Below are 23,679 nucleotides of genomic sequence, written 5' to 3' on the forward strand. Positions count from 1 at the left end.
GGTGAGGGGGAGGAGGAGGGTGGAGGGTGAGGGGGTGGATGGGGGGTGAGATGGAGGATGGGGGGTGAGGGGGAGGTGGAGGATGGGGGGTGAGGGGGAGGTGGAGGATGGGGGGTGAGGGGGAGGTGGAGGATGGGGGGTGAGGGGGAGGTGGAGGATGGGGGGTGAGGGGGAGGTGGAGGATGGGGGGTGAGGGGGAGGTGGAGGATGGGGGGTGAGGGGGAGGTGGAGGATGGGGGGTGAGGGGGAGGTGGAGGATGGGGGGTGAGGGGCAGGGGAGGATGGGGCGGTGAGGGGGAGGAGGTTGGGGGTTGAGGGGCAGGAGGAGGATGGGGGTGAGGGGCAGGAGGAGGATGGGGGGTGAGGGGCAGGAGGAGGATGGGGGGTGAGGGGGAGGAGGAGGATGGAGGGTGAGGGGGTGGATGGGGGGGGTGAGGTGGAGGATGGGGGGTGAGGGGGAGGTGGAGGATGGGGGGTGAGGGGGAGGTGGAGGATGGGGGGTGAGGGGGAGGTGGGGATGGGGGGTGAGGAGGAGGTGGAGGATGGGGGGTGAGGGGGAGGTGGAGGATGGGGGGTGAGGGGGAGGTGGAGGATGGGGGTGAGGGGGAGGTGGAGGATGGGGGGTGAAGGGGAGGGGGAGGATGGGGGGGTGAAGGGGAGGGGGAGGATGGGGGGGTGAGGGTGAGGAGGGGGGTGAGGGGCAGGGTGAGGATGGGGGGGTGAGGGGCAGGGGGAGGAAGGGGGGGTGAGGGACAGGGGGCGGGGGGTGAGGGGGAGGATGGGGGGGGTGAGGTGGAGGATGGGGGGTGAGGGGGAGGTGGAGGATGGGGGGTGAGGGGGAGGTGGAGGATGGGGGGTGAGGGGCAGGGGAGGATGGGGCGGTGAGGGGGAGGAGGTTGGGGGTTGAGGGGCAGGAGGAGGATGGGGGGTGAGGGGCAGGAGGAGGATGGGGGGGGTGAGGGGCAGGAGGAGGATGGGGGGTGAGGGGGAGGAGGAGGATGGAGGGTGAGGGGGTGGATGGGGGGGTGAGGTGGAGGATGGGGGGTGAGGTGGAGGATGGGGGGTGAGGGGGAGGTGGAGGATGGGGGGTGAGGGGGAGGAGGATGGGGGGGTGAGGGGCAGGAGGAGGATGGGGGGTGAGGGGCAGGAGGAGGATGGGGGGTGAGGGGCAGGAGGAGGATGGGGGGTGAGGGGCAGGAGGAAGATGGGGGTGAGGGGCAGGAGGAGGATGGGAGGGTGAGGTGGAGGATGGGGGGTGAGGGGGAGGTGGAGGATGGGGTGTGAGGGGGAGGAGGAGGATGGGGGGTGAGGGGGAGGAGGAGGATGGGGGGTGAGGGGGAGGAGGAGGATGGGGGGTGAGGGGCAGGAGGAGGATGGGAGGTGAGGGGGAGGAGGAGGGTGGAGGGTGAGGGGGTGGATGGGGGGTGAGATGGAGGATGGGGGGTGAGGGGGAGGTGGAGGATGGGGGGTGAGGGGGAGGTGGAGGATGGGGGGTGAGGGGGAGGTGGAGGATGGGGGGTGAGGGGGAGGTGGAGGATGGGGGGTGAGGGGGAGGTGGAGGATGGGGGGTGAAGGGGAGGGGGAGGATGGGGGGGTGAAGGGAAGGGGGAGGATGGGGGGGTGAGGGTGAGGAGGGGGGTGAGGGGCAGGGTGAGGATGGGGGGGGTGAGGGACAGGGGGCGGGGGTGAGGGGGAGGATGGGGGGGTGAGGTGGAGGATGGGGGGTGAGGGGGAGGTGGAGGATGGGGGGTGAGGGGGAGGTGGAGGATGGGGGGTGAGGGGGAGGTGGAGGATGGGGGGTGAGGGGGAGGTGGAGGATGGGGGGTGAGGGGGAGGTGGAGGATGGGGGGTGAGGGGGAGGTGGAGGATGGGGGGTGAGGGGGAGGTGGAGGATGGGGGGTAAAGGGGAGGGTGAGGATGGGGGGGTGAGGGGCAGGGTGAGGATGGGGGGGTGAGGGGCAGGGGGAGGATGGGGGGGTGAGGGGCAGGGGGAGGAAGGGGGGGTGAGGGGCAGGGGGCGGAAGTGGGGGTGAGGATGGAGGGGTGAGGGGGAGGATGGGGGTGTATGGGGGAGGATGGGAGGGTGAGGGGCAGGGGGAGGATGGGGGGTGAGGGGCAGGGGGAGGATGGGGGGTGAGGGGCAGGGGGAGGATGGGGGGGTGAGGGGCAGGGGGAGGATGGGGGGGTGAGGGGCAGGGGGAGGATGGGGGGGTGAGGGGCAGGGGGAGGATGGGGGGGTGAGGGGCAGGGGGAGGATGGGGGGGTGAGGGGCAAGGGGATGATGGGGGGTGAGGGGCAGTGGAGGATAGGGGGTGAGGGGGAGGATGGAGGGGAGGGGGAGGATGGGGGGGAGGGGGCGGATTGGGGTGTTGGGGGGAGGGGGATGTTTGGGGGGAGGGGGAGAATGTGGGCGTGAGGGGCAGGGGGAGGATGGGGCGGTGAGGGGCAGGAGGAGGATGGGGGGTGAGGGGCAGGAGGAGGATGGGGGGTGAGGGGCAGGAAGAGGATGGGGGTGAGGGGCAGGAGGAGGATGGGGGGTGAGGGGCAGGAGGAGGATGGGAGGTGAGGGGGAGGAGGAGGATGGGGGGTGAAGGGGAGGGGGAGGATGGGGGTGTGAGGGGCAAGCGGAGGATGGGAGGTGAGGGGGAGGAGGAGGATGGAGGGTGGGGGGGTGAGGGGGTGGATGGGGGGGTGAGGGGGAGGTGGAGGATGGGGGGTGAGGGGGAGGTGGAGGATGGGGGGTGAGGGGGAGGTGGAGGATGGGGGGTGAGGGGGAGGTGGAGGATGGGGGGTGAGGGGGAGGTGGAGGATGGGGGGTGAGGGGGAGGTGGAGGATGGGGGGTGAGGGGGAGGAGGAGGATGGGGGGTGAAGGGGAGGGGGAGAATGGGGGGGTATGGGGCAAGAGGAGGATGGGAGGTGAGGGGGAGGAGGAGGAGGATGGAGGGTGAGGGGGTGGATGGGGGGGTGAGGTGGATGGGGGGGTGAGGGGGAGGAGGAGGATGGGGGGGTGAGGGGAGGAGGAGGATGGGGGGGGTGAGGGGGAGGAGGAGGATGGGGGGTGAAGGGGAGGGGGAGGATGGGGGGGTGAGGGGCAAGAGGAGGATGGGAGGTGAGGGGGAGGAGGAGGATGGAGGGTGAGGGGGTGGATGGGGGGGTGAGGGGGTGGATGGGGGGGTGAGGGGGAGGTGGAGGATGGGGGGGTGAGGGGGAGGTGGAGGATGGGGGGTGAGGGGGAGGTGGAGGATGGGGGGTGAGGGGGAGGTGGAGGATGGGGGGTGAGGGGGAGGTGGAGGATGGGGCGGTGAGGGGGAGGAGGATGGGGGGGTGAGGGGCAGGAGGAGGATGGGGGGTGAGGGGCAGGAGGAGGATGGGGGGTGAGGGGCAGGAGGAGGATGGGGGGTGAGGGGCAGGAGGAGGATGGGGGGTGAGGGGCAGGAGGAGGATGGGGGTGAGGGGCAGGAGGAGGATGGGAGGGTGAGGTGGAGGATGGGGGGTGAGGGGGAGGTGGAGGATGGGGGGTGAGGGGGAGGTGGAGGATGGGGGGTGAGGGGGAGGTGGAGGATGGGGGGTGAGGGGGAGGTGGAGGATGGGGGGTGAGGGGGAGGAGGAGGATGGGGGGTGAGGGGCAGGAGGAGGATGGGAGGTGAGGGGGAGGAGGAGGATGGAGGGTGAGGGGGTGGATGGGGGGTGAGATGGAGGATGGGGGGTGAGGGGGAGGTGGAGGATGGGGGGTGAGGGGGAGGTGGAGGATGGGGGGTGAGGGGGAGGTGGAGGATGGGGGGTGAGGGGGAGGTGGAGGATGGGGGGTGAGGGGGAGGTGGAGGATGGGGGGTGAGGGGGAGGTGGAGGATGGGGGGTGAGGGGGAGGTGGAGGATGGGGGGTGAGGGGGAGGGGGAGGATGGGGCGGTGAGGGGGAGGAGGTTGGGGGTTGAGGGGCAGGAGGAGGATGGGGGTGAGGGGCAGGAGGAGGATGGGGGGTGAGGGGCAGGAGGAGGATGGGGGGTGAGGGGGAGGAGGAGGATGGAGGGTGAGGGGGTGGATGGGGGGGTGAGGTGGAGGATGGGGGGTGAGGGGGAGCTGGAGGATGGGGGGTGAGGGGGAGCTGGAGGATGGGGGGTGAGGGGGAGGTGGAGGATGGGGGGTGAGGGGCAGGGGAGGATGGGGCGGTGAGGGGGAGGAGGAGGGGGGGGGTGAGGGGCAGGAGGAGGATGGGGGGTGAGGGGCAGGAGGAGGATGGGGGGTGAGGGGCAGGAGGAGGATGGGGGGTGAGGGGCAGGAGGAGGATGGGGGGTGAGGTGGAGGATGGGGGGTGAGGGGGAGGTGGAGGATGGGGGGTGAGGGGGAGGAGGAGGATGGGGGGGTGAGGGGGAGGAGGAGGATGGGGGGTGAAGGGGAGGGGGAGGATGGGGGGGTGAGGGGCAGGGGGAGGAAGGGGGGGTGAGGGGCAGGGGGAGGAAGGGGGGGGTGAGGGGGTGGGGGTGAGGGGGAGGTGGAGGATGGGGGGTGAGGGGGAGGTGGAGGATGGGGGGTGAGGGGGAGGAGGAGGATGGGGGGTGAAGGGGAGGGGGAGGATGGGGGGTGAAGGGGAGGGGGAGGATGGGGGGTGAAGGGGAGGGGGAGGATGGGGGGTGAAGGGGAGGGGGAGGATGGGGGGTGAAGGGGAGGGGGAGGATGGGGGGTGAAGGGGAGGGTGAGGATGGGGGGTGAGGGGCAGGGTGAGGATGGGGGTGTGAGGGGCAGGGGGAGGAAGGGGGGGTGAGGGGCAGGGAGAGAATGGGGGTTGAGGGGCAGGGGGAGGAAGGGGGGGTGAGGATGGAGGGGTGAGGGGGAGGATGGGGGTGTGTGGGGGAGGATGGGGGTGTGTGGGGGAGGATGGGAGGGTGAGGGGCAGGGGGAGGATGGGGGGTGAGGGGCAGGGGGCGGAAGGGGGGCTGAGGATGGGGTGTGAGGGGGAGGGGGTGAGGGGGAGGATGGGGGTGAGGGGCAGGGGGAGGAAGGGGGGGTGAGGGGCAGGGGACGGAAGGAGGGTGAGGGGCAGGGGAGGATGGGGGGTGAGGGGGAGGATGGGGGGTGAGGGGCAGGGGGAGGATTGGGGGTGTGAGGGGCAGGGGGAGGATTGGGGGTGTGAGGGGCAGGGGGAGGATTGGGGGTGTGAGGGGCAGGGGGAGGATTGGGGGTGTGAGGGGCAGGGGGAGGATTGGGGGTGTGAGGGGCAGGGGGAGGATTGGGGGGGTGAGGGGCAGGGGGAGGATGGGGGGGTGAGGGGCAGGGGGAGGATGGGGGGGTGAGGGGCAGGGGACGGAAGGGGGGTGAGGGACAGGGGGAGGATGGGGGTGAGGGGCAGGGGGAGGAAGGGGGGGTGAGGGGCAGGGGACGGAAGGGGGGTGAGGGGCAGGGGGAGGATTGGGGGGGTGAGGGGCAGGGGGAGGATTGGGGGGGTGAGGGGCAGGGGGAGGATTGGGGGGGTGAGGGGCAGGGGGAGGATGGGGGGTGTGAGGGGCAGGGGGAGGATTGGGGGGGTGAGGGGCAGGGGGAGGATGGGGGGTGAGGGGGAGGATGGGGGTGAGGGGCAGGGGGAGGAAGGGGGGGTGAGGGGCAGGGGGCAGAAGGGGGGTGAGGGGCAGGGGGAGGATTGGGGGGGTGAGGGGCAGGGGGAGGATGGGGGGTGAGGGGCAGGGGGAGGATGGGGGGTGAGGGGCAGGGTGAGGATGGTGGTGAGGGGCAGGAGGAGGATGGGGGGATGAGGGGCAGGGGGAGGATGGGGGGTGAGGGGCAGGGTGAGGATGGTGGTGAGGGGCAGGGTGAGGATGGGGGTGAGGGGCAGGGTGAGGATGGGGGGATGAGGGGGAGGAGGAGGAGGAGGATGGGGGTTGAGGGGGAGGATGGGGGCGTGAGGGGGAGGGGAGGATGGGGGGGTGAGGGGCAGGGGGAGGATGGGGGAGGTGAGGGGCAGGGGGAGGATGGGGGGAGTGAGGGACAGGGGAAGGATGAGGGGTGAGGGGCAGGGGGAGGATGGGGGCGAGGGGGAGGATGGGGTGGTGAGGGGGAGGGGTAGTGAGAGGGATTGAGCGGGGAGGGGAGGGGAGGGGGAGTGAGAGGAATGGAAGGGGGAGGGGAGTGGGGGGGAGTGAGAGGGATGGAGTGGGGGGGAGTGAGAGGGATGGAGTGGGAGGGATGGAGGGGGGTGTGGGAGGGATGGGGAGGGGAGGGGGAGTGAGAGGGATGGAGCGGGGAGGGGAGGGGGGAGTGAGAGGGATGGAGCGGGGAGGGGAGGGGGGAGTGAGAGGGATGGAGCGGGGAGGGGAAGGGAGGGGGAGTGAGAGGGATGGAGCGGGGAGGGGGATTGAGAGGGATGGAAGGGGGAGGAGATTGGGGAGTGAGAGGAATGGGAGGGGTGGAGGCGGAGTGGGTGGGGTAGAGAGGGGAGTGGGAGGGATGGAGGGGCGAGGGGGGAGTGGGAGGGATGGAGGGGGTGTGGGAGGGGGGAGTGGGAGGGATGGAGGGGGAGTGGGAGGGATGGAGGGGGCTGTCGGAGGGATGTGAGGGGAGGGGGAGTGAGAGGGATGGAGCGGGGAGGGGAGGTGGAGTGAGAGGGATGGAGCGGGGAGGGGAGGGGGAGTGAGAGGGATGGAGCGGGGAGGGGAGGGGGAGTGAGAGGAATGGAAGGGGGAGGAGATTGGGGAGTAGGTAATGGATGGGGGAGTGGGAGGGGTGGAGCAGGGAGGGGAAGGGAGGGGGTGTGAGTGGGATGGAGCGGGGAGGGGAGGGTGAGTGAGAGGGATCGAGGGGGGAGTGAGGGATGGAAGGCGGAGGGGGGAGTGAGAGGAATGGAGTAGGTAGTGTAGGGGGGAGTGGGAGGGGGCAGTGGGAGGGATAGAGGGGGAAGGGAGGGGGCTGTCAGAGGGATGGGGAGGGGAGGGGGCGTGAGAGGGTTGGAGTGGGGAGGAGAGGGGGGAGTGAGAGGGATGGAGCAGGGAGGGGAAGGGAGGGGGAGTGAGAGGGATGGAGCGGGGAGGGGAGGGGAGGGGGAGTGAGAGGGTTGGAGTGGGGAGGAGAGGGGGGAGTGAGAGGGATGGAGCAGGGAGGAGAGGGGGGAGTGAGAGGGATGGAGCAGGGTGGGGAAGGGAGGGGGAGTGAGAGGGATGGAGCGGGGAGGGGAGGGGAGGGGGAGTGAGAGGAATGGAAGGGGGAGGAGATTGGGGAGTGAGAGGAATAGTAGGTAATGGAGGGGGGAGTGGGAGGGGTGGAGCAGGGAGGGGAAGGGAGGGAGAGTGAGCGGGATGGAGCGGGGAGGGGAAGGGAGGGGGTGTGAGTGGAATGGAGCGGGGAGGGGAGGGTGAGAGAGGGATCGAGGGGGGAGTGAGGGATGGAAGGCGGAGGGGGGAGTGAGAGGAATGGAGTAGGTAGTGTAGTGGGAGGGGGGAGTGGGAGGGATGGAGGGGGTGTGGGAGGGGGCTTTGGGAGGGATGGGGAGGGGAGGGTGAGTGAGAGGGATGGGGAGGGGAGGGGGGAGTGAGAGGGATGGAGCGGGGAGGGGAGGGGGGAGTGAGAGGGATGGAGCGGGGAGGGGAGGGGGGAGTGAGAGGGATGGAGCGGGGAGGGGGGAGTGAGAGGGATGGAGCGGGGAGGGGGGAGTGAGAGGGATGGAGCGGGGAGGGGAAGGGAGGGGGAGTGAGAGGGATGGGGAGGGGAGGGGAAGGGAGGGGGATTGAGAGGGATGGGGAGGGGAGGGGAGGGGGAGTGAGAGGGATGGAGTGGGGAGGGGAGGGGGAGTGAGAGGGATGGAGCAGGGAGGGGAAGGGAGGGGGATTGAGAGGAATGGAAGGGGGAGGAGATTGGGGAGTGAGAGGAATGGGAGGGGTGGAGGCGGAGTGGGTGGGGTAGAGAGGGGAGTGGGAGGGATGGAGGGGCGAGGGGGGAGTGGGAGGGATGGAGGGTGGGTGGGAGGGATGTGGGGGGATGGAGGGGGTGTGGGAGGGGGCAGTGGGAGGGATAGAGGGGGGAAGGGAGGGGGCAGTGGGAGGGATGGGGAGGGGAGGGGGAGTGAGAGGGATGGAGCAGGGAGGAGAAGGGAGGGGGAGTGAGAGGGATGGAGCGGGGAGGGGAGGGGGAGTGAGAGGGATGGAAGGGGGTGGGGGGAGTGAGAGGAATGGAAGGGGGAGGAGAGTGGGGAGTGAGAGGGATGTAGTCGGTAGGGGAGGGGGGAGTGGGAGGGATGTAGGGTGGGTGGGAGGGATGTAGGGGGGAGTGGGAGGGATGGAGGGAGTGTGGGAGGGGGCAGTGGGAGGGATAGAGGGGGGAAGGGAGGGGGCAGTGGGAGGGATGGGGAGGGGAGTTGGAGTGAGAGGGATGGAGCGGGGAGGGGAGGGGGTGTGAGTGGGATGTAGCGGGGAGGGGAGGGGGGAGTGAGGAATGGAAGGGGGAGGAGAGTGGGAAGTGGGAGGGATGGAGGGGTGAGGGGGAGGGATGGGGGCGAGTGAGGAGTGGGAGGGATGGAGGGGGAGGGGAGTGGGCTGTGGGAGGGATGGGGAGGGGAGGGTGTGTGAGAGGGATGGAGCGGGGAGGGGAGGGTGTGTTAGAGGGATGGAGCGCGGAGGGGAGGGTGTGTGAGAGGGATGGAAGGGGGAGGTGGGAGTGAGAGGGATGGAGCGGGGGGGGAGGGGGAGTGAGAGGGATGGAGCAGGGAGGGTTGGGGGGAGTGAGGGGGATGGAGCAGGGTAGGGAGGGGGAGTGAGAGGGATGGAGCGGGGAGGGAAGGGGGGAGTGGGAGGGATGGAGGGGGGGTGGGTGGGGGCAGTGGGAGGGATAGAGGGGGGAGGGGAGGGGGCTGTGGGAGGGATGGGGGGAGGGAGTCATGGAGCGGGAGGGGTGATGGAGGCAGAGGAGGTCATGGTGCGGGAGTGTGGGATGGAGGAGGTGGGGAGTGTGGTGGAGAGGGGTGGATGGTGTGAGGGAGGTGAGGGGGAGGGGGCAATGATGGGGTAGGGGGTGAGGATGAGGGGGAGAGGAGGGGGGAGTGAGTGTTGGAGGGGGAGGGGAGAGAGGGTTGGAGCGGGGAGGGTAGCGGGGAGTGAGAGTGATGGAGGGTGGAGGGGATGGGGCAGTTGGAGGGGGGAGTGAGAGGGATGGAAGGGTGAGGGGTGGGGAGATTGAGAGGGAAGGGGAGGGGGAGGGGAAGGAGGGGGGAGGGGAAGGGGAGTGAGAGGGAAGGAGGGGAGGGGAAGGAGGGGGAGGGGAAGGGGAGTGAGAGGGAAGGAGGGGGGATGGGAAGGGGAGTGAGAGGGAAGGAGGGGGAGGGGAAGGGTAGTGAGAGGGATGGAGCGGGGAGGGGGGGGGAGTGAGAGGAATGGAAGGGGGAGGGGAGTGGGGAGTGAGGGGGATGGAGTGGGTAGGGGAGGGGGGAGTGAGAGCGATGGAGGGGCGAGGGGGGAGTGGGCGGGATCGAGGGGGGAGTGGGCGGGATGGTGGGGCAAGGGGGGTGTGGGAGGGGGAAGTGGGGGGGGAGGGAGGAGTGGGAGGGATGGAGGGGGGTGTGGGTGGGGGCAGTGGGAGGGATGGAGGAGGGAGTGGGAGGGATGGAGAGGAGGGAGGCATGGAGTGGGAAGGGTGATGGAGGCAGAAGAGGTCATGGTGCAGGAGTGTGGGATGGAGGAGGTGGAGGGTGTGAGGGAGGTGAGGGGGAGGGGAGTGTGTTTGTATGTGAGGGGAGAGAGTGAGGGGAATGCAAGAAAGAGGGATATGAGACAGGGAGGTGATGGGGTTGTTATTAATGGAGGAGGGGAATGGATGGTTAAGTTTGGGATGAGTGTGCTGTGGGATAACAGGGAGAAGGGGTGCAAATGAGCGATTCTTATCTTAGATTAGGAATAATCCTCGGCACAACATTGTGGGCCGACTGGCCTGTTTTGTACTTTTCTATGTTCCATGTTGTGTTTGATGGCGGGGAGGGGGTGACCGGAGGTGGAGGGAGAGGAGTAACTATGTAAAAGGTAAAACGAGGACTGCAGATGGCCAAGTCTGGATTAGAGTGGTGCTGGAAAAGCACAGCAGGTCAGGCAGCATCCGAGGAGCAGGAAAGTATACGTTTCAGGCAAAACCCCTTCCTCAGTCCAGGGGTAACTATGTGAAAGGGCACAGATACAAACTATGTATGTCAAACAGAGAAGTGGACAATGTCCTGATTTGGTCCTGCAAGTCACCAATCCTCCAGCACACTTGTATGTTGTTCCATGAACTCCAAAACCATCTGACTCTGTATAGTATCCTGCCTTCTGATTTTTTTTTTATTGGAGTGGGTGTAAAAACAGGAAAAGGGCAAGGCTGCGTGCACAATCTTAAGTGATTGACTGACTTTCTTTTTATTTCCAGATCAGTGGAAGATCCACAGGAAGAAGAAGAGCAGGAACCAATGGAAGGGTCAGACTGAAGGTTGGGTGGAGTTCCAGAACAAAGCTATCGCCAAGAGAGTGGCCAGAAGTCTCCATAATACACCAATCGGGACCCGGAAGCGCAGTCGCTTCCATGATTCCTTGTGGAATATAAAGGTGATCATAATTGGTTATGATCCTGGTCTCCAATACAGATCATGGAGTCATAGAGATGTACAGCATGGAAACAGACCCTCCGGTCCAACCCACCCATGCCAACCAGATATCCCAATCCAATCTAGTCCCACTTGCCAGTACCTGGCCCATATCCCTCCAAACGCTTCCTATTCATCTATCCATCCAGATGCCTCTTAAATGTTACAATTGTACCAGCCTCCACCACATGCTCTGACAGCTCATTCTGTTGGAGGGAATCCTGAGGGACAGGATGTACATGTATTTGAAAAGGCAAGGACTGATTAGGGATAGTCAGCATGGCTTTGTGCGTGGGAAACCATGTCTCATAGAGTCATACAGATGTACAGCATGGAAACAGACCCTTCGGTCCAACCCGTCCATGCTGATCAGATATCCCAACCCAATCTGCCAGCACCCAGCCCATATCCCTCCAAACCCTTCTTATTCAGATGCCTTTTAAATGTTGCAGTTGTACCAGCCTGCACCACTTCATCCGACAGTTCATTCCATACATGCACCACCCTTTGTGTGAAAGGGTTGCCCCTTGGATCCCTTTCAAATCTTTGCCCTGTTAGACTAAGAGTAAAAAGTGAGGTCTGCAGATGCTGGAGATCAGAGCTGAAAATGTGTTGCTGGTTAAAGCACAGTAGGTCAGGCAGCATCCAAGGAACAGGAAATTCGACGTTTCGGGCCAGAGCCCTTCATCAGGATTTCCTGATGAAGGGCTCTGGCCCGAAACGTCGAATTTCCTATTCCTTGGATGCTGCCTGACCTGCTTGCTTTAACCAGCAACACATTTTCAGCCCTGTTAGACTAAACCCATGCCTTCTAGTTCTGGAGTCCCCAACCGTATCCATACCCCTCATGATTTGATGAATCTTTATAATATTACCCCTCAGCCTCTTATGCTCCAGGGAAAACAGCCCCAACATTTTCAGCCTCTCCCTATAGCTCAAACCCTCTAACCCTGGTAACATTCTTGTAAGTCTTCTCTGAACCCTTTCAAGTTTCACAACATCCTTCCTATAGAAGGGAGCCCGAAACTGCATACAATATTCCAAAAATGGCCTAACCAGTGTCCACATCATGACCTTCCAATCCATATACTTACTACTCTGACCAATAAAGGAAAGCATACTAAACGCCTTTTTCACTGCCCTATCTACCTGAGACTCCACTTTCAAGAAACTATCCTGAGTGCTGGAAATGATTGGGTCTGAGATGGAAGTCATTCTCTCTGAATTATCCTGTACAGACAGTATCAAGACTTTTGCTTAACTGATCTGTGAGACTGTTCTCCCAATTTTGGCAAAAATCTCCAGGTATTAGTAAGGAACGCTTGGTAGGATTGCTGTCTTTTCTGGTGCATTTATCATTGGAACAGAAGGAGGCCATTCAGCCCTTCAAGCTTGCTTCACCATTCAATATTATCATGACTGGCCGAACTTTTCAATGCGATTTACCCACATTATCTCTATAACCCATTACTCCATTGGTTGTGAAAAATTCATTACTTCTACTTTAACAACTGAGCTTCCATGTTTGTCTGGGATGGAGAATTCTAAAGATTTGTCAATCCCCTGAGTAAAAACTCAGTTCTCCACATCTCAGTCTGAAATGTCACGCCCTTATTTTTAAATTATATCCCTGATTCATGTTTCCTCCATTTTAGTTGCATTTACTTTGTCTATTTCTTGAAGGACCTTATAGTTTCAGTAAGATCATCTCTCGTTCTTTGAAATCCTGGAGAGTAGAGACTGTTTGGCCTATCTGTCTCTGTAGAAAGTCCCACTATCCCGGGAAAAGGTCTGGTGAGCATGTGTTGCACTCCCTGTATGACAATAACATCTTTGAGATAGGGAGACCAAAACTGGTAGGTTGAGGCAAGCTCCATTTGTTGCCCTTATCTATACCCCAAAGTGCTATTACGCACAACTGAGCCACTTTCCAACCACCAGAAACACTGTGAGGTTTTGTTTTGTTTTTGTTTCGTTTTCATGTGACTCCCACCAATATTCACCTGTGCAGCCCTCCAACCCTGGCAACATCCTTGTAAATCTTTTCTGAACCCTCTCAAGTTTCACAACATAGGAGGGAAGCCAGAATCTCTCTCAATATTCCAAAAATGGCCTAACTTTACAAGCAAAGCCCACTATGGGAAATACGAACCCTTGGGTTTTTCCAAAGAACTGAATTGTAATGGAGTTGTAAGGGACGATAAGCCAAGTTCTTCTGCAACAGTAACAAGACATCAGTGCACCCATGCACAAATCATCTTGCGTTAACAGCTGATATTCCATTAACCTTCCGAATAGGTTGCTTGATGTATATATTAATCTACAAAAAGTTATCAGCAAGTACACCCCAAATCCTTTTATACATCTGCACTTTTTGACTTCCAAGCGTTTAAGAAATAGTCTTTCTAACAGAGCATCCTACTAAAGTGGAAAAAGTCACATTAATCCAGATAATATTCCATCAGCAATGTTATTTCCTATTGGCCAAGCCCATTGTTACCTGCATCCCTTCTGGGTGTGTGTTTCTGTTCCCAACAGTAGCCACACTGTTCCCAGGTGTGTGTTTCTGTTCCTGACAATAGCCGCACTGTTCCCGGGTGTGTGTTTCTGTTCCCAACAGTAGCCGCACTGTTCCTGGGTGTGTGTTTCTGTTCCTGACAGTCTCTGCACTGTTCCTGACAGTAGCCACACTGTTCCCAGGTGTGTGTTTCTGTTCCTGACAATAGCCGCACTGTTCCCGGGTGTGTGTTTCTGTTCCCAACAGTAGCCGCACTGTTCCTGGGTGTGTGTTTCTGTTCCTGACAGTATCTGCACTGTTCCTGACAGTAGCCGCACTGTTCCTCAGTGTGTGTTTCTGTTCCTGACAGTAGCTCCACTGTTCCTGAGTGTGTGTGTTTCTGTTCCTGACAGTAGCCGCACTGTTCCCGGGTGTATGTTTCTGTTCCTGACAGTAGCCACAACCCTGACAGTATCTGCACTGTTCCTGCGTGTGTGTGTTTCTGTTCCTGACAGTATCAGCACTGTTCTGGTTGTGTGTTTCTGTTCCTGACAGTAGCCGCTCTGTTCCTGGGTGTGTGTTTCTGTTCCTGACCGTATCTGCACTGTTCCCGAGTGTGTGTGTGTGTGTGTTTCTGTTCCTGACAGTAGCCGCACTGTTCCTGGGTGTGTTTCTGTTCCTGTTAGTATCTGCACTGTTCCTGGGTGTGTTTCTATTCCCGACAGTATCTGCCGTGTTCCTGACAGTAGCCGCACTGTTCCTGGGTGTGTGTTTCTGTTCCTGTTAGTATCTGCACTGTTCCTGGGTGTGTGTTTCTGTTCCTGTTAGTATCTGCACTGTTCCTGGGTGTGTGTGTGCGTTTCTGTTCCCGACAGAATCTGCACTGTTCCTGGGTGTGTGTTTCTGTTCCTGACAGTAGCCGCATTGTTCCCGGGTGTGTGTTTCTGCTTCTGTTAGTATCTGCACTGTTCCTGGGTGTGTGTTTCTGTTCCTGTTAGTATCTGCACTGTTCCTGGGTGCGAGTTTCTGTTCCTGACAGTAGCCACAATCCTGACAGTATCTGTACTGTTCCTGAGTGTGTGTGTGTGTTTCTGTTCCTGACAGTATCAGCACTATTCCTGGGTGTGTGTGTGTGTGTGCGTTTCTGTTCCCGACAGAATCTGCACTGTTCCTGGGTGTGTGTTTCTGTTCCTGACAGTAGCCGCATTGTTCCCAGGTGTGGGTTTCTGTTTCCGACAGTATCTGCACTGTTCCTGAGTGTGTGTTTTTGTTGCTGTTAGTATCTGCACTGTTCCTGGGTGTGTGTTTCTGTTCCTGACAGTAGCCGCATTGTTCCCGGGTGTGTGTTTCTGTTTCCGACAGAATCTGCATTGTTTCTGGGTGTGTGTTTCTGTTCCTGACAGTAGTCGCACTGTTCCTGACAGTAGTCGCACTGTTCCTGACAGTAGTCGCACTGTTCCTGACAGTAGTCGCACTGTTCCTGACAGTAGTCGCACTGTTCCTGACAGTAGTCGCACTGTTCCTGACAGTAGTCGCACTGTTCCTGACAGTAGTCGCACTGTTCCTGACAGTAGTCGCACTGTTCCTGACAGTAGTCGCACTGTTCCTGACAGTAGTCGCACTGTTCCTGACAGTAGTCGCACTGTTCCTGACAGTAGTCGCACTGTTCCTGACAGTAGTCGCACTGTTCCTGACAGTAGTCGCACTGTTCCTGACAGTAGTCGCACTGTTCCTGACAGTAGTCGCACTGTTCCTGACAGTAGTCGCACTGTTCCTGACAGTAGTCGCACTGTTCCTGACAGTAGTCGCACTGTTCCTGACAGTAGTCGCACTGTTCCTGACAGTAGTCGCACTGTTCCTGACAGTAGTCGCACTGTTCCTGACAGTAGTCGCACTGTTCCTGACAGTAGTCGCACTGTTCCTGACAGTAGTCGCACTGTTCCTGACAGTAGTCGCACTGTTCCTGACAGTAGTCGCACTGTTCCTGACAGTAGTCGCACTGTTCCTGACAGTAGTCGCACTGTTCCTGACAGTAGCCGCACTGTTCCTGACAGTAGCCGCACTGTTCCTGACAGTAGCCGCACTGTTCCTGACAGTAGCCGCACTGTTCCTGACAGTAGCCGCACTGTTCCTGACAGTAGCCGCACTGTTCCTGACAGTAGCCGCACTGTTCCTGACAGTAGCCGCACTGTTCCTGACAGTAGCCGCACTGTTTCTCAGTGTGTGTTTCTGTTCCTGACTGTAGCTGCACTGTTCCTGAGTGTGTGTGTTTCTGTTCCTGACAGTAGCCGCACTGTTCCCGGGTGTATGTTTCTGTTCCTGACAGTAGCCACAATCCTGACAGTATCTGCACTGTTCCTGCGTGTGTGTGTTTCTGTTCCTGACAGTATCAGCACTGTTCTGGTTGTGTGTTTCTGTTCCTGACAGTAGCCGCTCTGTTCCTGGGTGTGTTTCTGTTCCTGACCGTATCTGCACTGTTCCCAAGTGTGTGTGTGTGTGTGTGTATGTGTGTGTGTGTGTGTGTGTGTGTGTGTGTTTCTGTTCCTGACAGTAGCCGCACTGTTCCTGTTCCTGTTAGTATCTGCACTGTTCCTGGGTGTGTTTCTATTCCCGACAGTAGCCGCACTGTTCCTGGGTGTGTGTTTCTGTTCCTGACAGTAGTCGCACTGTTCCCGGGTGTGTGTTTCTGTTCCTGACAGTGGTCGCTCTGTTCCTGACAGTGGTCGCACTGTTCCTGACAGTGGTCGCACTGTTCCTGACAGTGGTCGCACTGTTCCTGACAGTAGTCGCACTGTTCCCAGGTGTGTGTTTGTGTTCCTGACAGTATCAGCACTGTTCCCAGGTGTTTCTGTTCCTGACAGTATCAGCACTGTTCCTGGGTGTGTGTTTCTGTTCCTGACAGTGGTCGCACTGTTCCTGACAGTGGTCGCACTGTTCCTGACAGTGGTCGCACTGTTCCTGACAGTGGTCGCACTGTTCCTGACAGTGGTCGCACTGTTCCTGACAGTGGTCGCACTGTTCCTGACAGTGGTCGCACTGTTCCTGACAGTGGTCGCACTGTTCCTGACAGTGGTCGCACTGTTCCTGACAGTGGTCGCACTGTTCCTGACAGTGGTCGCACTGTTCCTGACAGTGGTCGCACTGTTCCTGACAGTGGTCGCACTGTTCCCAGGTGTGTGTTTGTGTTCCTGACAGTATCAGCACTGTTCCCAGGTGTTTCTGTTCCTGACAGTATCAGCACTGTTCCTGGGTGTGTGTTTCTGTTCCTGACAGTAGTCGCACTGTTCCTGACAGTATCTGCACTGTTCCTGACAGTAGCCGCACTGTTCCTGACAGTAGCCGCACTGTTCCTGACAGTAGCCGCACTGTTCCTGACAGTAGCCGCACTGTTCCTGACAGTATCTGCACTGTTCCTGACAGTAGCCGCACTGTTTCTCAGTGTGTGTTTCTGTTCCTGACTGTAGCTGCACTGTTCCTGAGTGTGTGTGTTTCTGTTCCTGACAGTAGCCGCACTGTTCCCGGGTGTATGTTTCTGTTCCTGACAGTAGCCACAATCCTGACAGTATCTGCACTGTTCCTGCGTGTGTGTGTTTCTGTTCCTGACAGTATCAGCACTGTTCTGGTTGTGTGTTTCTGTTCCTGACAGTAGCCGCTCTGTTCCTGGGTGTGTTTCTGTTCCTGACCGTATCTGCACTGTTCCCAAGTGTGTGTGTGTGTGTGTGTGTATGTGTGTGTGTGTGTGTGTGTGTGTGTGTGTGTTTCTGTTCCTGACAGTAGCCGCACTGTTCCTGGGTGTGTTTCTGTTCCTGTTAGTATCTGCACTGTTCCTGGGTGTGTTTCTATTCCCGACAGTAGCCGCACTGTTCCTGGGTGTGTGTTTCTGTTCCTGACAGTAGTCGCACTGTTCCCGGGTGTGTGTTTCTGTTCCTGACAGTGGTCGCACTGTTCCTGACAGTGGTCGCACTGTTCCTGACAGTGGTCGCACTGTTCCTGACAGTAGTCGCACTGTTCCCAGGTGTGTGTTTGTGTTCCTGACAGTATCAGCACTGTTCCCAGGTGTTTCTGTTCCTGACAGTATCAGCACTGTTCCTGGGTGTGTGTTTCTGTTCCTGACAGTGGTCGCACTGTTCCTGACAGTGGTCGCACTGTTCCTGACAGTGGTCGCACTGTTCCTGACAGTGGTCGCACTGTTCCTGACAGTGGTCGCACTGTTCCTGACAGTGGTCGCACTGTTCCTGACAGTGGTCGCACTGTTCCTGACAGTGGTCGCACTGTTCCCAGGTGTGTGTTTGTGTTCCTGACAGTATCAGCACTGTTCCCAGGTGTTTCTGTTCCTGACAGTATCAGCACTGTTCCTGGGTGTGTGTTTCTGTTCCTGACAGTAGTCGCACTGTTCCTGACAGTAGTCGCACTGTTCCTGACAGTAGTCGCACTGTTCCCAGGTGTGTGTTTGTGTTCCTGACAGTATCAGCACTGTTCCCGGGTGTGTGTTTCTGTTCCTGACAGTAGTCGCACTGTTCCCGGGTGTGTGTTTCTGTTCCTGACAGTAGCCGCACTGTTCCTGGGTGTGTGTTTCTGTTCCCGACAGAATCTGCACTGTTCCTGAGTGTGCCTTTCTGTTACTGACAGTAGCCACTTTATTCCTGAGTGTGTGTTTCTGTTCCCAACAGTATTTACATCGTTTCAAATGGATTCACTTGAGTGAGCGCCTCGCTTACGAAAGGCTGGTCAGGCGACAGAGGATGCGGGCTGAGGTGTCCCTGGCCAAGCGTGAGACCAACTTCTTCCTTCAAAATGTAGAGAAGAGCAAAGGCCTGCACAAGCTGCAGGAGATGAAGAGGAAGAAGGGACAGGAGTGGCAAGAGAAGAGCTGGCATTTCAAGCAGCGGGAGACCGAGATGGAGATTCAGGCCAGCAAGGCTGCCAGCCGCAAGAGAAAGGCCCGCGAGCTTGGCAAGGCAGCTGAGATCCATGGCCAAGCGCAGTCGAATGTTACACTGCTTGCCAAGATCTTCAACCCTGCAGCAGGGCAGGATTAGACTCTGTCCCCAGGTGGGGGATGCAAAGCCTGCCCACTCTGGGGCAGTTAGGGACAGTTTGCAGTGCTGGTAATGATGTGTGGCAATGAAGTACAGTCATTGGCCCACCACCACTGTGGAGCAGCTGGAGAAGGTGGGCAAGCCCAGGCTCAGGGCCTATAACTCAGGGCTGGGACTCCACTCCAGCCATGGTTTAAGCCCTCGCGTGTCAAAAAAAGGGCAAGATGATTGGGTTAGGAACGGGCGTTGGTCAGGGTTGGGGCACTCGGGGGAGAGCAATGCCAGGATGATGTTTCTTCAACTGACGATATTTTTTTCAGAGATTTTGTTTTGTACAGTGTTTGGGCTCACCAATAAACCCAATGTTCAGTCTGCCTTCTGTTGCTATTCACTGTCAGCTTGCCTTTAACGTAGTAAGACACCACTTTCTCCTCTGGTCACCCCCTTCAGCTCAATGCTAGAGCGATTCCTAACATCACACCCTGCCTTGATCTCTCCATGAAGCCTAGAACCAAGCCCAACTTGTCCCACTGCTCTGCTATCTCCCCAGTATCAATCTCAAGATCCCAAGACACACTCCTTGATGTAAGCTGATCTCACCAGGAGAGTGCAGAGCTTGCTCACAGTGGGACTGGGCTGGATTATTGGGAGAAGGCCAGAGGTGAATGGAGTTTTCCAGTCTCGATGTGATGATACAAACAGCAGGATGGATTCATTGAAATCATCCTGTAAACTGGAAAGAGAAAGTAATGAATACACTACATTCATGATCCCTAGGCTTGTGTTGAGGCAGTGAGAGATGTTGACTGCATTGCTGTATTTCTATTTGCAGAGACAATGAGCATGGCTTAATCAAAGTGAATCCAGTGACAGTGATGATTTGGAGATGCCGGTGTTGGACTGGGGTGTACAAAGTTAAACCTGGTGTTATGTGATTTTTTTAAACCAGCAAAAGTGGTTTGTTGCTGAAGTCAGAACTGACTGTTCGCTGGCCCCCTTCATTGCGAGCTGTTGTGCAGTAAGCAGTGGCTTCAGACTCTGCCTATAAAGTGTAAATCTTCAAATAATCTGTTTGAGCAAACATCTTTAAAAAGAGGCAAACGTGAGGACTGCAGATGCTGGAAATCAGAGTCTAGATTAGAGTGGTGCTGGAAAAGCACAGTAGATCAGGCAGCTCCCAAGGAGCAGGTGAATCGATGTTTCGGGCAAAAGCTTTTAATCAGGACTGAAGGCAGGGAGCCTCCAGGGAGTTTCTTTTTAATCTCTCCACCCTGGAGGCACCCTGCCTTCAGTCCTGATGAAGGGCTTTTGCCCGAAACGTTGATTCTCCTGCTCCTCGGATGCTGCCTCACCGGCTGCTCTTTTAAAAGGACACAACCAGTGCAAAGATATGACAGCAAAGGCAGGCAATGTGTTGTAAATTCATTTGGAAGCTTCGGTAGTGTGCTGTCCATGGTTAGGCCCGATGAAGGGGACAGGCTCTGATTCAGCTGGCCTCTCACAGTGGTGACTATAAAAATCCTGAACCATAATCTCGTCAGAGGCTGAGAGCAGAGGGAACTTTGAAAAGATCATGTTGCATTCAAATACAGATTAACCTTGATTATCCAAACAGGATGGGCAGGCACTGTTTCATTCGGATGATGGATTTTACCTTAAACAAGGGAAGCCATGCTGATCTATCGCTGTGCTCTACCAGCGAATTTGTTTAAATCTATAATTTTAATGTATTGAGCGCGAGAGGACACAGATTTCACGTGGTGAACACAATAAAGCAATGATAACAGAGAAAACATTTTTTAAAATGCAGCAGTAGTTAGCATTTGGCAAGGAGTGGTGAAGACGAGCATTACCTGTAAACAAGGTCCCGAACAGCTTCTACAATTGCAAGAGCACTTGTCAGTTCCTGGAAACTCTGTCGCGATAGAAAGACAAAAGCACCGCTCACACATGCATTTACATTCTCAGCCATGTTTTTCATGAATGGCCAGGTAAAATGATAGCCCTCTGCAAAAACACTCTTGCAAAGGGCTGTGTAACAACTTTTACCTAAAAGATATCCAGGCACTAATGCTTGAGGTGCTTATGTTTCTTTGGTTTTTTTTGCCAGCATTTTCACATGTTCTTCAGTACAGGTAAATCTAATGCCCTTACCTCTTTGATGTAACATTTTGTGCGACCTTGAGATATTCTTCGGATAATCCTAAGTTCGGATAGTTGAGGTTCCTCTAAACAGTGAGGGAGTGCTGTACTGTCGGGTCAGAGCTGAGGGAGTGCACACTGCAGGAGGGCCAGAGCTAAGGAAGTGGGGCACTGTGGTAGGTTCAGAGCTGAGAGAGAATCAGCAGCGAGGGTTAGTGTTGGAAGGTGAGGTATTTATCCCATTTGTACCAGCTCCACTGCAAATGATATAAATCTTTCTGCAATTCATTCTCAAACTAAAAATTTAACATTAGTTCTCATTTTGTTCTCCTGTCAAAGAATACAGAAGAGTATAGATAGACCGGAGAGTTGGCTAAGTTCAATCCAGGCAAATGTGAGGTGATGAATTTTGGGAAGTCTAATTCTAGAGCGAACGACATTGTAAATGGAAGAGCCTTGGGAAAAGTTGATGAGCGGAAATATCTAGGAGTTCAGGTCCGTTGTACTCTCTGAAGGTGGTTGCACAGATGGATAGAATGGTCAACAAGGCTTATGGTATGCTTGCCTTTGTTGCATGGGGTATCGAGTATAAGAGCTGGCAGGTCATGTTAAAATTGTACAAGACTTTGGTTGGGTCGCATTTAGAATACTGTGTGTAGTTCTGGATGCCACATTATCAAAAGGATGTGGACACTTTGGAGCGAGTGCAGAGAAGGTTTACGAGGATGTTGCCTGGTATGGACGGTGCTAGTTATGAAGAGAGGTCGAGTAGGTTAGGATTGTTGTCATTAGAAAAAAGGAGATTGATTAAGGTCTATAAAATTATGAAGGGTATAGACAGGGTAGATAGAGATAAGCTTCTTCCCGGAGTGAGGGGTTCAATAACGAGAGGTCACACTTTCAAGATGAGAGGTAAAAGTTTAAGGGTGATATACACAGCAAGTATTTCACACACAGGGTGGAATGTGCCTGGAACACGTTGCCAGCAGAGGTAGTAGAGGCAGGTACGGTAGATTCATTTAAGGTGCCTCTGGACAGATGCATGAGTAGGTGGCAAGCAGAGGGATACATTGGCTTAGGAATTGGGCGATAGGTTTAGACAGTGGATTTGGATTTGCTTAGGCTTGGAGGGCTGAAGAGCCTGTTCCTGGGCTGTAAATTTTCTTTGTTCTATTGTGTGTTGCCGACCCTCTTTCTTTTTTCCCCCCCCACTTGTCCTATATTCAACTTGTCATGTAGTTGTGAAGTTAAAGCAGATTGTGAACCTGTTCATGTTGCTGAGTGACCGTTGCTGCTCCTATCCTGGATTTGCTCGTTTATTGACCAAAGGAGAATGCAGTACTTTCAGAATCTGCTAATCAGTCACAAATAAAACTGCTGTGGAATTTGTTGTGCCAATTAAAATCTGAGCCGGGAAAGTGAATTCCTGATAGGGAAACTATATGATGAGGAGACTGGCAGTGTTGAAGCCTCAATTAGGTGCTAAATATCAATGATATTTGTTTCACTTTATGCCACACATTCTCTAAGTCACAAGTTCCCAAGTTCAACTCCGTCCAGGGCTTGTGCACAAAACCCAAGCTGACAGTCCATGTGTAACTGAGAGCATACAGCTTTGTCATGGATGTTGTCTTTTTAGTTGAGATAATAAACCAGGGTTCCATCTACCTGCTTGAGTGACTTGCGCCCACACCTCCACACTCACTTCCCTCCAAGGCCCCAAGGGATCCTTCCATATCCGCCACAAGTTCACCTGTACCTCCACACACATCATCTATTGCATCCGCTGCACCCGATGTGGCCTCCTCTATATTGGTGAGACAGGCCGCTTACTTGCGGAACGCTTCAGAGAACACCTCTGGGCCGCCCGAACCAACCAACCCAATCACCCGTGGCTCAACACTTTAACTCCCCCTCCCACTCCACCGAGGACATGCAGGTCCTTGGACTCCTCCACCGGCAGAACACAACTACACGACGGCTGGAGGAGGAGCGCCTCATCTTCCGCCTGGGAACCCTCCAACCACAAGGTATGAATTCAGATTTCTCCAGCTTCCTCATTTCCCCTCCCCCCACCTTGTCTCAGTCGGTTCCCTCAACTCAGCACCGCCCTCCTAACCTGCAATCTTCTTCCTGACCTCTCCGCCCCCACCCCACTCCGGCCTATCACCCTCACCTTGACCTCCTTCCACCTATCCCACCTCCATCGCCCCTCCCCCTAGTCCCTCCTCCCTACCTTTTATCTCAGCCGGCTTGGCTCTCTCTCTCTTGTTCCTGATGAAGGGCTTATGCTCGAAACGTCGAATTCTCTATTCCTGAGATGCTGCCTGGCCTGCTGTGCTTTGACCAGCAACACATTTGCAGCTGTGATCTCCAGCATCTGCAGACCTCATTTTTTACTGTATGTAAAAATACCATGGCACTACAGTGAAACCGAGCAGGACAGCTGATAACCATCAATCAACATTAGAAAAATGGGGGAATACTGGCATCAGTGAAAAGCAGTATTGTAATGTTTGTGTACCAGTAGAATATTCAAGTAATATTAATCATGGTACCAGGAATATGTTACTGAGATGGGTGTTTTTACTGGAGGCCAAATCACACAAGTTTCCACATGCAGCCCTAACAAAATGATTCAGGGAAAAGAATCTCTTTGTAAAACATACTCCCATCTGAGAAACAATTCAGGAAAACATTTTAAAAGCACTTCTCCTGTAACACCAACTGTTTTTTTAAAAATAGTTGTTGTTTAGCTTATGTCCATTACTTTTTCAGAGATGTAAGTATGGATGTGGGATTAGAGTCATACAGCACAGAAACAAACCCTTTTGTCCAATCAGTCCATACCAACCATAATCTCAAGCTAAACTAATCCCACCTGTCTGCGTTTGGCCTATATTCCTCTTAAACATTTCTTATGCATGTACTTATGTAATTGCCTTTTAAACATTGTAACTTACACACCTCCACCGTTCCTCTAGAAGTTCATTCCACACATGAGCCACTTTTAATTAAGAAATGATTTTTTAAAAATCTTTCTCCTCTCATCTTTAAAACATGCTCACTAGCCTTAAAATCCCCCACCGGAGGGAAACTGCATCTGCCATTCACCTTATCTATGACTTTCATGAAAAACGCCTCTCCTCATAACTCAAACCTTCCAATCCTGGCAACATTCTGAACCCTGCCCAGCTTTAATAATATCCTTCCTATAACAGGGTGACCAGAGTTGGGGGCACTACTCCAGAAGAAGCCTCAAAAACATCCTGTACAGCCTCAACATTTGTTCCTTGCTGAGCCCTGTCACACTGATACCTTTTACTTTGGGGTGGGTACCATAGCATGATGCCATGGGGAGAAAAGAGGGATTCTGAATTAGAGGTGCTGGAAAAGCACAGCAGTTCAGGCAGCATC

General features: G+C 56.9%; 1 protein-coding gene across 1 annotated transcript in view; it reads left to right on the top strand.

Moving 5' to 3' along the window:
- Nucleotides 1-18,495, top strand: part of abt1 (activator of basal transcription 1) — a 25,534-nt gene extending 7,039 nt beyond the window's left edge. The window contains exons 2-3 of the mRNA XM_060829645.1: nt 10,371-10,546; nt 17,752-18,495. Coding sequence (XP_060685628.1) covers nt 10,371-10,546; nt 17,752-18,120 — 545 coding nt within the window. The 3' untranslated portion in view covers nt 18,121-18,495. The remainder of the gene's footprint in view (nt 1-10,370; nt 10,547-17,751) is intronic.
- The last annotated feature ends 5,184 nt before the right edge of the window (nt 18,496-23,679 follow it).

This window comes from Hemiscyllium ocellatum, chromosome 9 (genome assembly GCF_020745735.1).
Source record: "Hemiscyllium ocellatum isolate sHemOce1 chromosome 9, sHemOce1.pat.X.cur, whole genome shotgun sequence".
Classification (NCBI taxonomy): domain Eukaryota; kingdom Metazoa; phylum Chordata; class Chondrichthyes; order Orectolobiformes; family Hemiscylliidae; genus Hemiscyllium; species Hemiscyllium ocellatum.